The 13,483-nt window shown below is 36.7% G+C and overlaps 3 protein-coding genes across 4 annotated transcripts; 2 read left to right on the forward strand and 1 right to left on the reverse strand.

Moving 5' to 3' along the window:
• Positions 1–3,905, forward strand: hcst (hematopoietic cell signal transducer). Its single transcript, XM_061718306.1, has 5 exons — positions 1–85; positions 564–640; positions 836–856; positions 1,060–1,191; positions 3,384–3,905. Exons 2-5 carry the CDS (start codon positions 595–597, stop codon positions 3,431–3,433), a joined length of 249 nt encoding a protein of 82 aa, XP_061574290.1. The 5' UTR covers positions 1–85; positions 564–594; the 3' UTR covers positions 3,434–3,905.
• Positions 3,906–5,248: 1,343 nt separating this feature from the next.
• Positions 5,249–7,057, forward strand: tyrobp (transmembrane immune signaling adaptor TYROBP). Of its 2 annotated transcripts, none has more exons than XM_061718308.1 (5): positions 5,249–6,101; positions 6,194–6,217; positions 6,306–6,440; positions 6,533–6,600; positions 6,723–7,057. In XM_061718308.1, the coding sequence occupies exons 1-5, from the start codon at positions 6,065–6,067 to the stop codon at positions 6,777–6,779; spliced, it is 321 nt and encodes a 106-aa protein (XP_061574292.1). In that variant the 5' UTR covers positions 5,249–6,064; the 3' UTR covers positions 6,780–7,057. The 2 variants fall into 2 exon arrangements, with proteins under 2 accessions (XP_061574292.1, XP_061574293.1); XM_061718309.1 differs by having other exon boundaries at positions 6,194–6,211.
• A 150-nt stretch (positions 7,058–7,207) lies between these two features.
• LOC133440961 (uncharacterized) lies at positions 7,208–9,460 on the reverse strand. The gene is made up of 10 exons (XM_061718310.1): positions 9,441–9,460; positions 9,272–9,333; positions 9,158–9,190; positions 9,024–9,065; positions 8,705–8,749; positions 8,479–8,529; positions 8,351–8,389; positions 7,843–8,244; positions 7,711–7,744; positions 7,208–7,580 (listed from the first exon to the last, which is right to left on the reverse strand). Coding segments are annotated over exons 1-10 (717 nt in total). The 5' UTR covers positions 9,449–9,460; the 3' UTR covers positions 7,208–7,579.
• Positions 9,461–13,483: the final 4,023 nt, after the last annotated feature.

The raw sequence follows: 13,483 nt of genomic DNA on the forward strand, positions 1-13,483 counted from the left end.
CTACGTCACCTCTCAAAAGTGAAAAGTACCAGCATGCATCCTTTTTTTTCAGATTGCAGAAGGCAGATGACCTCAAGCAGAACAGGTACGAGGATCTTGACTCGCCATCACTTTCTCTTCCTAATTTCTGTTAAGAATCTGTAAAATGTTTTTGAATGTTGTTTAAGATAAATATGAAATAAAACCAAAGTCAAACATGTGCTACAGCTAAACAGACTGTTTGTCATATTATGCAGTTCCTAGTTCAATCTTTGCTTTACACCTCAGGAAATATTAGACATTTTCTCTATCGTTTAAGTAGTAGTTTTCCGTTTTCTTTTAATCTTTTTTTCTCTATCTCTCTCTCTTTTTTTTGTCTCCAATTTCCCCCCCGCTGTAACGCCTGGCTCATTTTGAAACAGGCTTTGTTTGTTAATTTGTGCAAATGAAAATGGGTCAAGGCTTAAATTTCTTAAAGATTTTACATGATTCAAATTAAAAGTTTATATCATACACAATTTGAAAAAAAAGATTGGACAAGAACGTGGAACTGTACATGACGTCTGTCTCTCCTTGTCTTTCAGAGGGCACATAACTGAGTGGACTTGTAAAGCAATGGCATACAAAACATTGTTCATCATTGCTTTACTTTTTATCAGCAGTAAGTATCTTTTTCTTTGCCTGTTTTTGCTGCTCCTCCCCAAACCGCCATTAGAGTGGTCTTACACAGGAAGATGAAACCACCAACGTTTTGCATGATGGAAATTTTGCACGCAGATGCAACCAACAAACCAAAAACAATGTCAGTTCTGATGTATTCAGTTTTGTGTGTGTGTGTTTCTTTTCTTTCACTTAGACCTGGCTGTGGCACTCACAGGTATGTAGCCTAAGAACCACAACTCTGAAATCAGACTCATTTCATTTGTTCTTGTTATGTTATACTAACAGATTGAAAAGATGAACAATGGAAAAGTTAAATCAGAGAACTTCAAATCTGTTGAATCATTTTTTCCAGTTATGCCTGGTTTGTGTCACATCCTACTCTTGTTTTGTCACTTTGTCTCCTTCTGTGTTTGCCAGATCAAACTACGCCTTGCTACAGAATTGAACCGGGTACAATAGCAGGCATCATCTGTGTAGATGTGCTCCTGACCCTCATCATCATTGTTGTCACCTACCGGTGTGCCATGAAGCGTCAGAAGATAAATAATGGTAAGGTTTTGTGCACTGAGCTAAGTCATGTTTTTATGTTGGATAGCATATTTTATTTTTTAGCATATTACAAACCCTAAATCTGACTTGAACTACTTAACTTGAACTTTTAGAGACACAAGAAAAAAGAAAAAATATTTTCAATATCTTCACTGTCAAACTTAAAATATGAACAAATCAAGAATTTGACAGCAGCAACATATTCAGAAAAAAAATGTTTGAAGAGAGAGTGGCCATTGAGGAGATGTCATAAGCCTCGTACTTGCTCCAGTCCTCCACATATTAAGCTGTGAACATGCTATAATCAAGTGTTTGTATGTTTAAGAAGATCGCATGTTCAGCCGTACTCTCTACACTTGTACCACTTAAATCAGTCAATCACACTGTTTCAAGGAATTACGGCAAAGGGAGCTGAATTAAAATTGGCCACATGTCTTGTGCTAGAAACACAAATAAGAAGATGAACTTTCTCTAGTAGTTCTAAGAACTGTAAGAAAGCACTTCAAAGAAAAGCATCTTCAATCACCCGTGCAACTGGACCTTACGCACCCTTCATACCGTCACAGAAGTATTATTTTGTACCTGTCACAAATAATAGCCTCAATAGTTGCATTCATCCTTGGCAGGTCAAACCTGATGTCTGTTCTTCCTAAAACAAGCTGGAACAAAGACTTGTGTCCGCTGTCTTCCCATCCATTAGATCAGCTTGTTCATAGAGAACTTTTCAGTCCTGAATCTTTTCATGATGCTGCAGATGCTTAAAGTCTTAGATCTTTTAAGTTTTGCATCTTTATTTAGTTAGTTAGTTGTTCTGCTGATTGTAACTTCCATGATGTTTTGTAATCCAGGACCTTAAATCTTTACTTGCATCTCCAAAGGTTCTGAGTGTGTTTCTGGGATCAAATTCTGAATTTGTTGGTTAGCAAATACATTCAAAATCTTGTTTCGTATTGGTATCTTTTTTCTTTTTTTTAAAAAAAAAAAAGGTTGAAAACCTGAATCTGTAATTTTCACAACGGATAACAGATTCAAGTTTTTGTTACATTTTATAAAACCTCCTGGTGTATATGATGTATAAAGGAGGCCCAAAAGCTTCAGATTCAGAATGAGGGGAGGAAAAAGTGGGTCAAAGGTCTGATGTATTTGAGAAAAAGCTAGTGAATGGAACAAAAGCCTCAGACATTAGCTGAAAATATCCTAGTGAGATCATTAAAAAATACACTTTGTGGACTCATTGACATTGCTTTCAGGGAACTGGTAAAACATACGGATAACAATAGAATACAGAAGTATCTGGTTAGTAATCACAGGAAATTCCCAGCAGAAAAATGTCTGCAGGTTTAACCTACATGTTGGTTGCAATAGTCAGTGATTAAATGCCCTTAACTCGGAGCTTTTATGCTTCTTTTTTCCATTACTTTGTTAAAACATATATTGTCTATTGTCAATAAATGTCAATAATACATCATAGTTCAAAGTTCACTTACTTTTTCTTTTTATGAACAAAAATAACAGAAATACGGTCTATTTTGTTAATTCTGCACAATTATTGCAACTTCTGTTTTAAAATATATGCAAAATATACAATTCATTATAACTTTTGCAGGACAACACATAGAAAATTAAAAAAGTAAAACTGGAAGGTGTGATCTGTAAACACCCACAATGTCCATATAAGGGGTTATCTATTTATTACTACACAAATTTGCTAAGTGTGGCCCCAAACTGTTTATTGAGCTCTAAGGGTTAAATGTTCTTTTTATACAGTTTAAGGTTTAACAGAAGCAGCCACAGTTCACAAAAGGTGGACGGGTCTGATTCCAGGTCAGCTCAGTGTAAAAGAAACACAAAGAGCAGACAGACAGACAGACCGACCGGAAACTAATCAGATATGAAGGGGGAATTCACACAAGTTCAGACAACGGAAAAAAAAGCGAGGAGGTGACAATAAGCTCACAACACCTCCCAAGTGTTGCTTACCGTAAATGAGTTTTGCATGAACAGAGCATCTCTGCGATTTTCTTTTTAAGGCTGTTTACGTGGCTTTGCTAAGAGTGTCTTTGTACAAAAGTATAACTATCTCTATATCACTCCCATTCCTTGTAATCTTATTTCTGTGCTTATTTCTATGTTATTATCATGTTTATTGTTATAAGTAACATTTCCTTTGTCTCTTTTTCATCTCTCCACAGCTAACAAAGTGTATATGAATGTCCGGGCAAACTACAAAGGCAATATCTGAAACAAAACAGAATGTTGTAAAAAATTCACACGTATATTCACACGTGTGTGTGTGTGTGTGTGTGTGTGTGTGTGTGTGTGTGTGTGTGTGTGTGTGTGTGTGTGTGTGTGTGTGTGTGTGTGTGTGTGTGTGTGTGTGTGTGTGTGTGTGTGTGTGTGTGTGTGTGGTTGAATCCGAGGGTAGGGGAAGGGAGAATCATTTTATAGTTTTATGCACAAGGTTGTTTTTATCTTTCATGTATCATGTATCAACTATTTTGTAATAACTTGCAGGATTGAAATGTAAAAAAAAATTTATAAAATAAAATATGACAAGAAAAAGAATATATTGGTTTCAAACTGTCTGAAAAAGAATATAAGTCAAGTCAAATGTAAGAATACACTTTCTTTTGTTTTTTGTTTTTCTTTTGTCCAGTTTTTAAGCGTTGATAATGAAATTTAAGTTTTCACTTTCATTTTTAGTAGACCTGCAATAATAAATCACAAAACCCTTTTAAGAGAGTGAGATTTTTCTTTATAATGCTTGTAACACTTTTCAAAAGAAACATACATGGCATAATGTGATACATAACTTTTAAAAATGATATGATAAATAACATTTATTAATATTCAGGGCAGCACTGTTGCCTCACAGCGAGAAGGTTCCCGGTTCAACTCCCTGGCTCCTGGCGGGGGTCTTTTTGTGTGGAGTTTGCATGTTCTCCCTGGGCTTGCGTTGGTTCCCTCCGGGTACGCCGGCTTCCTCCCGCAGTCCAAAAACATGCATAGTAGGTTAATTGATCATTTTAAATTGCCCGTAGGTCTGAGTGTGAGTGTGTGGTTGTTTGTCTGAATATGTGGCCCTGAGATGGAGTGGCGACCTGTCCAGGGTGAACCCCTGCCTCTCGCCTGTAATGAGCTGGGATAGGCTCCAGCAGACCCCCGTGACCCTGCAAAGGATAAAGCGGGTATAGAAAATGGATGGATGGATCATATTCACAAGAATATTGTATATTCTTGGCAATATACATGTGTAGAAACCAACAACAGCACAAGAGGTCATTCTTAAACATTTTAGAAAAGATGCAAATTATTATTCTTGAGTCAAGAATAACGTTTCACATCTTTTCTGAAACCTTTTGTCCTTGAGAAACAATTCAACAATCTGAGCATGTGAAACCCAAACCATCTCATGCTACAATGTGATCAGCAAAATCTTATAATTAATTTTGGACAGCAACTAAAAGCAGATCAACAAACGGAATTTACAGCATGTTTACAAAATGGGTTACCTGGTTAGGTTTTGTGTGTGTGTGTGTGTGTGTGTGTGTGTGTGTGTGTGTGTGTGTGTGTGTGTGTGTGTAGGGAACACTTACTTGCGAGCTTTGCACATTCTTCATGTTGTGTGGTTTTTCTTTTCCTTTTATCAGATAATCTTATTGTTATTGTTCAAAACTGACATTTGAGTGAAATGCCAGGCACTGGTGACCAGATCAGATCTGATAACCCTTTCAACTGCATATTGATAAGAGACAATGGCTAAACTGGTGTTGCAAAAGTAAAAAACTTCTTTTATCGCAGCTTTCAGGTCACATACTGTTTTTTATGCACAGGTAAGAATATTTATAAAGGGTGCTGTATGTATGACAAAAAAAAATCTAAATGTTGAATGCCAAAAATTCATCCATCCATTCATTTTCTATATTCACTTCAGCCCTATTCAGAGTCACGGGGGCTTACTGGAGCCTCTGGTGGATACTGTATCCAAAACTTATACAAGAATAAACCATTTCTATTTTCATGAGTACTTAGTGGAACTTAAAAGGAAACATTTTTATTTCTTATGTTGTTTTATGATCAACAAAGGATTTAAAGTTGGATGGATAAGGTTTAGGGTTTAGAGTTATTCTTTTTTGTTTTAAACTTAAATCATAAAAGTAAGAATGAATGAAGATTATTTTTTTAAATATTGAGCTAAACAGATCCAAATTTTAATGTGCAGCAGTTTTGGATTTATCCTCTGAGAATCTAGAACGATTCTTAACAGTATAAAACTCTTTGATGATGAAAAATAGAAAGACTGTGGAGGTGTGCTTTTCTTCTGCTGACACGACAGCATTGTTCGAGATAAACCTGTGGTTAAAGGCTTATAGGTAGTAATGACCGTGGTAAACTCTCTGCCTGCGCTAAACCACACGCCAAAGGAAATGCTCAACACTGAGATGCAATCGCTTTTACCTTAGCAGAAATTTGGCTGGAGGAAAGCAATAATATAAAGCTTCTTATTTTACCTCAAGACAATATAAAGTCATGCAGTGAATAAATGGGGGCTAAACCCAGTAGGTCACTTGTAGGCTACACAGTGAGATTTCCTTTTCAGATGAGGCCAGCGATGCTGGGATGAATATGAAATATATAAGATAAAAACAGAAATGGTTTCCTTCCTCCTTTTATGAGTGAGCTCCGTCCTCTCGTCCCTCCTCCCTTCACAGTCACACAGTACGCTAACCGCCCTTCACGCCACTAACGCTGCCTGTGGATGTTTGTCCCCCTGTAACCCTGCTGCCCTCCGGCCTCCGGCGCCTCTTTTCTGGGTGAAACAACACGACTCTCCCACTCACTTCCACCTCAGTGATACACCAACTTTGAAAAGATGTCTGGTGCTGTCTGTATCGTGAGTTCATCATTTGGTGAGTCCCATATGGGTTTTGACAGAATAATTTTAGCAGTGACTAGTAGTTAATGTTTCCTTTTTTATTCCTTTTTATTTTTTGTTTCACAGTCTCAGAAGGAGAGCAAGGTACCGGTATGTAGATTTCCTAAACGTTTTGCTTCGGAGAAACTCTGGTATATGATGATGAGTTTTTTTTTTTTAATCCCTTGTTTTTCCCCAGAGTGTTATTCTTGTTACCAGATAACCATGGGGTCTGTAATTGGAGTTATTGCCTCCGATATTATCCTCACCATCTTCCTCATCATCTCTGTGTTCTGTTTTGCTAAGCGAAGGAGGGAACGCGACTCTCATGATGGTGAGCATGTGTAACTCTGCTAGCTTGACAGTGAGCCTGCTGGTGATCTGACAAGTGGAAAATAACTTGGACGATTTTCCCATTTTAAACAGGTAGAAGGAGTATACCTTTATCATCTTCAAAAAAAATGTCAACAGAAGTCACAGAATCTCCGTACCAGGTACATTATTGCTGCTTTTTAGAAAACAAAGACATTAAATGTCAAAAAGATTTGTAAATTGGGTATTATTTATGCTGCTATATTTAACTGTTTGTTTTTTTTTGTTTGCTTGTTTTTTGTAGGAGTTACATGGAGTCCAGTCAGATATATACAGCGAGCTTCGACACTTTAGGAAATGAGGAAATGACATTATAAAAAGGAACCTACAACTGCAATGTTCCTAACTATATCTGTAATTACATACTCAGTGTACTGTATGATAATAGATAAAGCCAAAAAAGCCTCAACACAGATCTTGCTTTGCAGTTTATACTGCAGTGGAATCGTGAGTAATTATACACAGTATATATGTAAATATTTTGCATAAAGGTGATTTATATTTTATTTAGTGGGTTTATTGCTAAGTGTTCATGTTTTATTACTCTTAAACTGTCTTAAAATGTAAAAATGTGTAATAAATGATCAACTAAACAGTATTTCAAAATGATTTCTGACATTTCTGATTCAAAACCCTTCACAGAGTCTGATCATGTTCTCACTTTGAGGAAACTTTAATACACTCAAAACAGCTTTTAACCAAAACATTTTATTTAGTTGGATGATCAGCTTACAAAAGAAAAAGAAAGATCTATCTTAGGCACTAAATTTGGCTGACAAAATTCCAGAAAGCAAGTGTATTTGGAAGCAGTCAGTCAGCTTCCAGTGAGTCAACAGATGATGGTCCCTGACTCATTACAAGGAAAAAATGGCAAAAAAATAATAAGAGGAAAAATAACTGTTACATATTCGCTGAGAACAGATCATCAACATTCATCCGATAATCAGATAAAACCTGAGAACTGAACTGAGGACTATGTCTTGAGTTGCTTCTTAAATCAGGTCAGAGATGTGTGCAGAAAACACTGTTGAGAAGCCGAGGGAACGCACCTCCCCGGATCGTCAGGCGGCTCTTGGCTGATGAACAGATAAGATGCTGAGCTCTGGAGGTGTTAAAGTACAACAAAAAGGAGAAAGAAGATCACAAGAAATGGAAGATCTTTCTGAATAGCCCTATGCATCATTAATCAGTATTTTTTAATATTCTTTTGAAGAAGGGAGCTCTGTTCATACCAAATGAATTCAGAGCTGATGTGTTCTCTGGTTTCTGTAAGAGCATGCAAGATGTCACCTTTGATCATTCACAGTGTGCATTATTCCTGGAATATTATTTTGTGTCTTATGCGATACAAGATTTTCTCTTACCATCATAGTCCTCGTGTGTAATTTTGCCCATCACAGGCAGTCTGCCATCCTTGTCCTCAAAACTGTCCCAATCTGGAGTCTCCCTGCTTCGATCTGGGGCCAACCCTCCACTCATTCCTTGAACTCCTGTTGCCTGTCTTGATAAATCGCTGCTTTGTCTCCAACTTTCAGCCTCGATCATCATTCCTTCCTCACTATTCTGATCAGTCTTCTCCCTGTTTGCTTGGAGCTGCCCTTGAATCTGGCTTTGCTTCTGGTGTGCATGGTCCTGGAACGGTCTGCCGGTCACATCCGCCAGCTGCGTGTCGCCTTTCCCTCTTGCTGTCCTCCTCCATAAAGCAGGCTCTTTTCCCAAAGGAAAAGGAACCATGATCTCATGGCTGTCGAGGTCTTCGGATGCATCTGTGAAGGGTGAAAATGTTGCTACACAGTATAACATCCACATGAACCTTTACAGGCTTTGTGTGGATCATAAAGCCTGTAAAAACTAAAACAAATGGTACCTCACCTCTGCTTTCACCTCCATTTTTATCAGGTCCTGAAGGCTCTGAAATATAAAAAATAGTAATATAATTTTATTACTTTTTAAAATGGAATATTTGACCTTAATTTGTATAAACTATAAAACCCATCTACCTGGAAATCCATCTATGGGGAAACTCTCTGCTGATGTTGCTGCGGACGAGTCTGTAAAAACCCCCTTGGTGTTATTTCAAATAAAATCCATGGCTGTTTGGTGCTATAGTTTCAAATGCAATAACAACAATTTATTGAATAAGATAATGAATCAATCAGCAATAGATATTGATTAATAAATGTATGTATAATTGACATCAATGCTCTTTTATCATTAAAAATTCACCTTCAGAATTTGGCTCTTTTACTGGACTTGGAGGATTTCCTTGTGCTGCAGACATGAAGAAGTCCATATCGATAATCACAGTGGAGAGCAATCAGATCATGTCAAACATGCATATCACTGTCTTGTCTAAACATAATGGTAAATAATAGACTGCAATATGGCCATGGGTCTGTTCTTCATTTATCATCTTGTGGCATGCTTCTTGGAAAGGGAACCAAAAGCACTTTGAGGATCTGATGAGGTGGGCAGTGTGCATGGGACATCATTTGCCACTTCGTTTTAAAATCAAACCTCTTTGAGTGTATTTCAAATCACATACCTGATATTTTTGCAGGCTCTTCTGTAGTTGTGCCAAATGCATCTGTATTAATAGAAATTAACATACATTGTTATACCCTCAAATAGCACAATTTTGCAAATATACGCACACAAACAAGTTATCGCAGCTCTCACCATTTAGAAATGACAACACGTTTTGTCTTGGGGCTTGAAAAGACAGAAGAAAAAAAATGTTAAAGAAAGGAAAGACAGATCACAACAAAACGTTATCATTAGTCTTTAATGTACCTCTGACTGGGGCTGTTGCCAACACAGCTGTAAATGGGAGCAGCAGCAGACGAAGCAGGAAGCTGTAACAAATCATGATTAGAATCAAACTTGACTGCAACATTTAATTACAGCTAAGAGCTGAATTACATTTAATTGTGAAACACAAAGAAGCAAATGAGCAACTTACAACTTCATTGCTGACTTTTGTCCACTGTGTCCACTGTCAGTGAGACTGCTGTTGGGCTTTTATGGGCTGCCATATCACATCCTTGCTCCTGGTAATTATAGAGTCCGACCAGATGTATCAGACTGAGTTTTGGTCAAAGACTACATCTGTGTGCTGAACACTGTGTGATCTGTGTGCAGGGGAGCAACAATTAGCCCAGTTTCTGTTTAGTATACAAGGGTCCATTCATTTTAGCTCATGGAAACAATTGTTCTTAACATACAACCTCAAAAAGAGTTGAGTCTTCCACTCCATTATGTGCTGATTACAGGTAGCCAGTTACTTTGGAGAATGCCGCAGGCTTCTTCTGAGACTAAAACAGTCTTTTAAATAATGCAACAGACCATGTATTTGGTATTTGTCATTATTATCCCTTGTCCATTGGTCAAATGTAGCTGTGTATTTATCCTGAAAAAGGCAGCACTATAAATCATTTCATTTTTAAACAAGTCATAGATCCTGTGTCTGTAAAACTGAAATAAAAAAACATAAAGCAGTGATTTTCAAGAGATTTGAAGCCTATATTTAATTCTGAATACTAAGAACAACCAACATATCAAATGTTGTGACCAAAATGTATCTTTCAAAATAAATGTATTTTTAATTTGACACTGGCACATTTACAAAAATGTGTAAGCAAGATTGCCTTTGTTTTATATCACATTGTGTTTTTCTAACAACAGACCATAAGCATTTTGTATGAGAATTACTACTGTCTGTAGTTTTGAAAACAAAATGCCTCCCCACTCTTGCTTGATAAAGAATATTTCAGCTTCTCAACAGTGAAAGTGTTTTCAATGGAAGAGATATGTGGATTATGTCACACAGACTCTTATTGCCATTTCATGGTATTTAGCAGTTTTAATCCAAAGCGGCTTCCAAAAAGAGGAACATAATGAAGCCAAAGGTAAAGGGCAATTTCTAAGAGAAAAAGGCCAATTACGAAGTACAATCAGAAAATACAATCAAAATGACAGCCTTGAATTGTCACCTTGAATATAAAAGTGTAAAGGAGAGTGGGTTTAGTTAATTCTGTTAGGCAGTTAGGAGAGAAGATGAAGAAGAAAAAGATATGCTTTAAAGAGCTTCCTGAAGATAGAGAAGGATGTGCAATGAGGTGGAGGACTTAGTTTTTTAGTTTAGTTTAGTTTATTTTCGGTCATGACACAAAAAAATAAAAATAAAAAACCAAGAATAAAACTGTCAACAAGAAAACGAATACACTGTTCAAAGAAAACTTAACAAAAAAGTTTCCAGTATACAAATAAACAAATAACATCTAGACCGAAAAAGGGGTAGGCTGAAGCAAAGCTTATTATTTGCCTACCCTCAAAAAGATTAATTAAATTAATTAAATAAAAGCAAAAAGTAAGAGAAAGACTGCCAATAAAACAAATTGCCTCTGTGGGGATAACAAACATTCCTCAAAAAATAAAAAAAGATTTTTAAAACAAAGGTGCAGTCTACATGTTACCTTCATCCTTAAAAAATCAAAGCAAATCACCAACTAAATAAATACCCAAATCAACATCAAGCCACTCATTAATTTAATATAAGGAAATCATCCTTCTTTTCAATGTTTTTTTAAATAAAGTTAAAGTTGTATATAATTTCAAATCTCTATCTAATTTATTCCAAACATCCACCGCTGCCACTGTAGTGCATCTAAGTTTAGTGTTGGTTCTGATTGTTGATTTCCTGTATATGCTTTCCCCTCTGACTTGACCCAATGAAGATGTGTAGAGGGCAAACAGAAGCCAGGGTAGGGATAGCCCTGCCGGACAACATTCCTGTGAGGAGTGCAACAAACAACCTCGAGTGTTAACCTGACCGTGTTGAGGTAGATGGGAGCTGACCCAAATATCACTCTGTAGAACATCAGAAGTGATCTGAATCTGATTTGAGTGACCACTGACCGCCAATGCAGATTAATTAGCAAATGGAGTGGCGTGAGCCCCTTTAGGTTCATTAAAAACCATATGCTCTGCTGCCTTCTGGACCGTTTGTAAAGGTTTTGCATCACAACCTGGAAGACTAGCCAGGAGGGCATGACAGTAGTCAAGGTGAGAGATAACCATGGCCTGTACCAGGCGTTGAGAAATCAACAACTGCCCTTACCACAAGACTGAGTGTAGAATATGGTTTTGGTATCGTCTTGTTGAAACAAGAAAGGCCCTCCCTGAAAATCCAGAAAAACCTGAAACGTTGGGTGATCCGTCACTTCCAGTTTATTTTCTGATTTTGAAAAATAAATATGACTTTTACATTTTGTAACAAAAGACAACAGGACCATTTTCAACTTTTCCTCAATTAATTTTAAATATGCAGGTTCAGAGAAGGTGGTGGTGTTAATTCATCTTTCATATATATTGATTTGTTTTTGTTTGAAAGATTTTAAACATGCATGTTAAGGATATAACAATGAATTGTTGTTACTGACTATCATTTGAAAACTCCCTGAGCCCGTGGAGTGATTTCCTCCTCAGAATTTTAATGAGGCACTGTTTAATTACTAGTAGATAATATCTCATCTCAGAAGATAATAGGGACATTCACCCTTATAAGATTTAGGATCATGTCATCACACAGCATTGCTTCTTGCTTCATTGTGTATATCAGCAGTACAAGGTAGCTACATGTTGCATTGTGTATCCTGTTGTGTACTATTTGTATTTTGGTATATGAATATGTAAAAATGGTTACATACATATGTGACGTATTTCACCTACCCCTACTTTAACAAAAAGAGATAATGGAATTACTATTTGCCACTTTCCTGCCTGACTCATGTCAAATTAAGCATGTAAAGCAAAGCACTGCACTTCCTCTATGCCTGTTTATGTTGATTACTCAAGGTCTTCATACATGTCAATGGTGATGACTGGCACTGCGTGCTATAGCACTACTCTACTCTTCCACAAATCAGTGTTGTGATTAAAAGAACTAAAATGTTTGCACATCTGATTTGTCATATTTTCATGTGCACATTAGTTAAACTTTACACGGTGGAAACAGAAAGTACATGCTAAAGAGATGTGCAAAGAAGCCCTACATTCCTCTGAATGAGTGTGCTAGAAAAACGTTAGGATTAAAGTCCAGTACCCATCCATTTGTAAATTGCAAATGTCAGTCCAGAGCATTCTAACACTTAAACTATTTGTTGTATATGTACTCAAATAGCAAACAAGATAAGAAAAGATGTCTGGTGTTTTAAAGGAGTGGTCAGGTGTGATCAGTGATGCAGTTATTGGGATCTCATATGGATTGCTTCAGCTGATAACTAGGCAAGACTAAACTGATGTCTTTGCCCATTTTCTTTCAGTTTATGTATTTATTTTTTGGTTTCTTTATAATAATTAATCTGCTCTCAACTTGATCACTATCCACTACTGATATGATAGCCACACCTACAATGCAGCTGCTGTTCCAATGCCCTAATCCTTGCTTCTAATATTTCTGAACCTCTCAAATCTAACTTTTTTTGGTATATTTGCATATATGTTGTTTTTTGTAATAGCATTGCAAACTTTTTTACATTTTTTTTCGCACCAACTTTATAAAATGTGTTGCAGGTGTTGATGTTTGTAGAAATGTAAGTTAAATGTAAATATAAATGATTTGCAACTCATAACATTCTCTGTTATGAGTTGCAAATTATCAGTTTTAACCAGCTTTTCTTGAATTATATCATAGACCTTTGACAGAAATAAACATGGACAAAAAGAGGGAAACAAAACTGCAATCCCCTCCCACAACAATCACGTCACAATTTTTAGATTAACATTCAAATAATGAAGTACAGCACTGAGTATCATCACAGTACCCTCAATTGGGTTTAAACTTCAAAGATTATTCATTGAACAAAAAAAAGAAACTTCAGGTTGTGATGTTGTGGTTGAGAGTGGCAACTAGGGTTGCCAACTCCCTGAAAAATAAATAAGGGACACCTCATCGGCAGGGCCGGCCAACCCGATTGCTTTCACCCCAGGTGTGGTGAATTTTTT

Source organism: Cololabis saira, chromosome 3 (assembly GCF_033807715.1).
Source record: "Cololabis saira isolate AMF1-May2022 chromosome 3, fColSai1.1, whole genome shotgun sequence".
Lineage (NCBI taxonomy): Eukaryota > Metazoa > Chordata > Actinopteri > Beloniformes > Belonidae > Cololabis > Cololabis saira.

Bases quoted from the DNA above. Each gene is read 5' to 3' on its own strand.
- hcst (XM_061718306.1), top strand. From the start codon at position 595: ATGGCATACAAAACATTGTTCATCATTGCTTTACTTTTTATCAGCA. The intron at 641-835 runs GTAAGTATCTTT...TCTTTCACTTAG, and splicing joins TGCTTTACTTTTTATCAGCA to ACCTGGCTGTGGCACTCACA. The intron at 857-1,059 runs GTATGTAGCCTA...TGTGTTTGCCAG, and splicing joins CCTGGCTGTGGCACTCACAG to ATCAAACTACGCCTTGCTAC.
- LOC133440961 (XM_061718310.1), bottom strand. The intron at 9,191-9,271 runs GTACATTAAAGA...TGTCTTTTCAAG, and splicing joins GGCAACAGCCCCAGTCAGAG to CCCCAAGACAAAACGTGTTG. The intron at 7,745-7,842 runs GTAAGAGAAAAT...ATGCTCTTACAG, and splicing joins TACACACGAGGACTATGATG to AAACCAGAGAACACATCAGC.
- tyrobp (XM_061718308.1), top strand. From the start codon at position 6,065: ATGTCTGGTGCTGTCTGTATCGTGAGTTCATCATTTG. The intron at 6,218-6,305 runs GTATGTAGATTT...GTTTTTCCCCAG, and splicing joins AGAAGGAGAGCAAGGTACCG to AGTGTTATTCTTGTTACCAG. The intron at 6,601-6,722 runs GTACATTATTGC...TGTTTTTTGTAG, and splicing joins TCACAGAATCTCCGTACCAG to GAGTTACATGGAGTCCAGTC.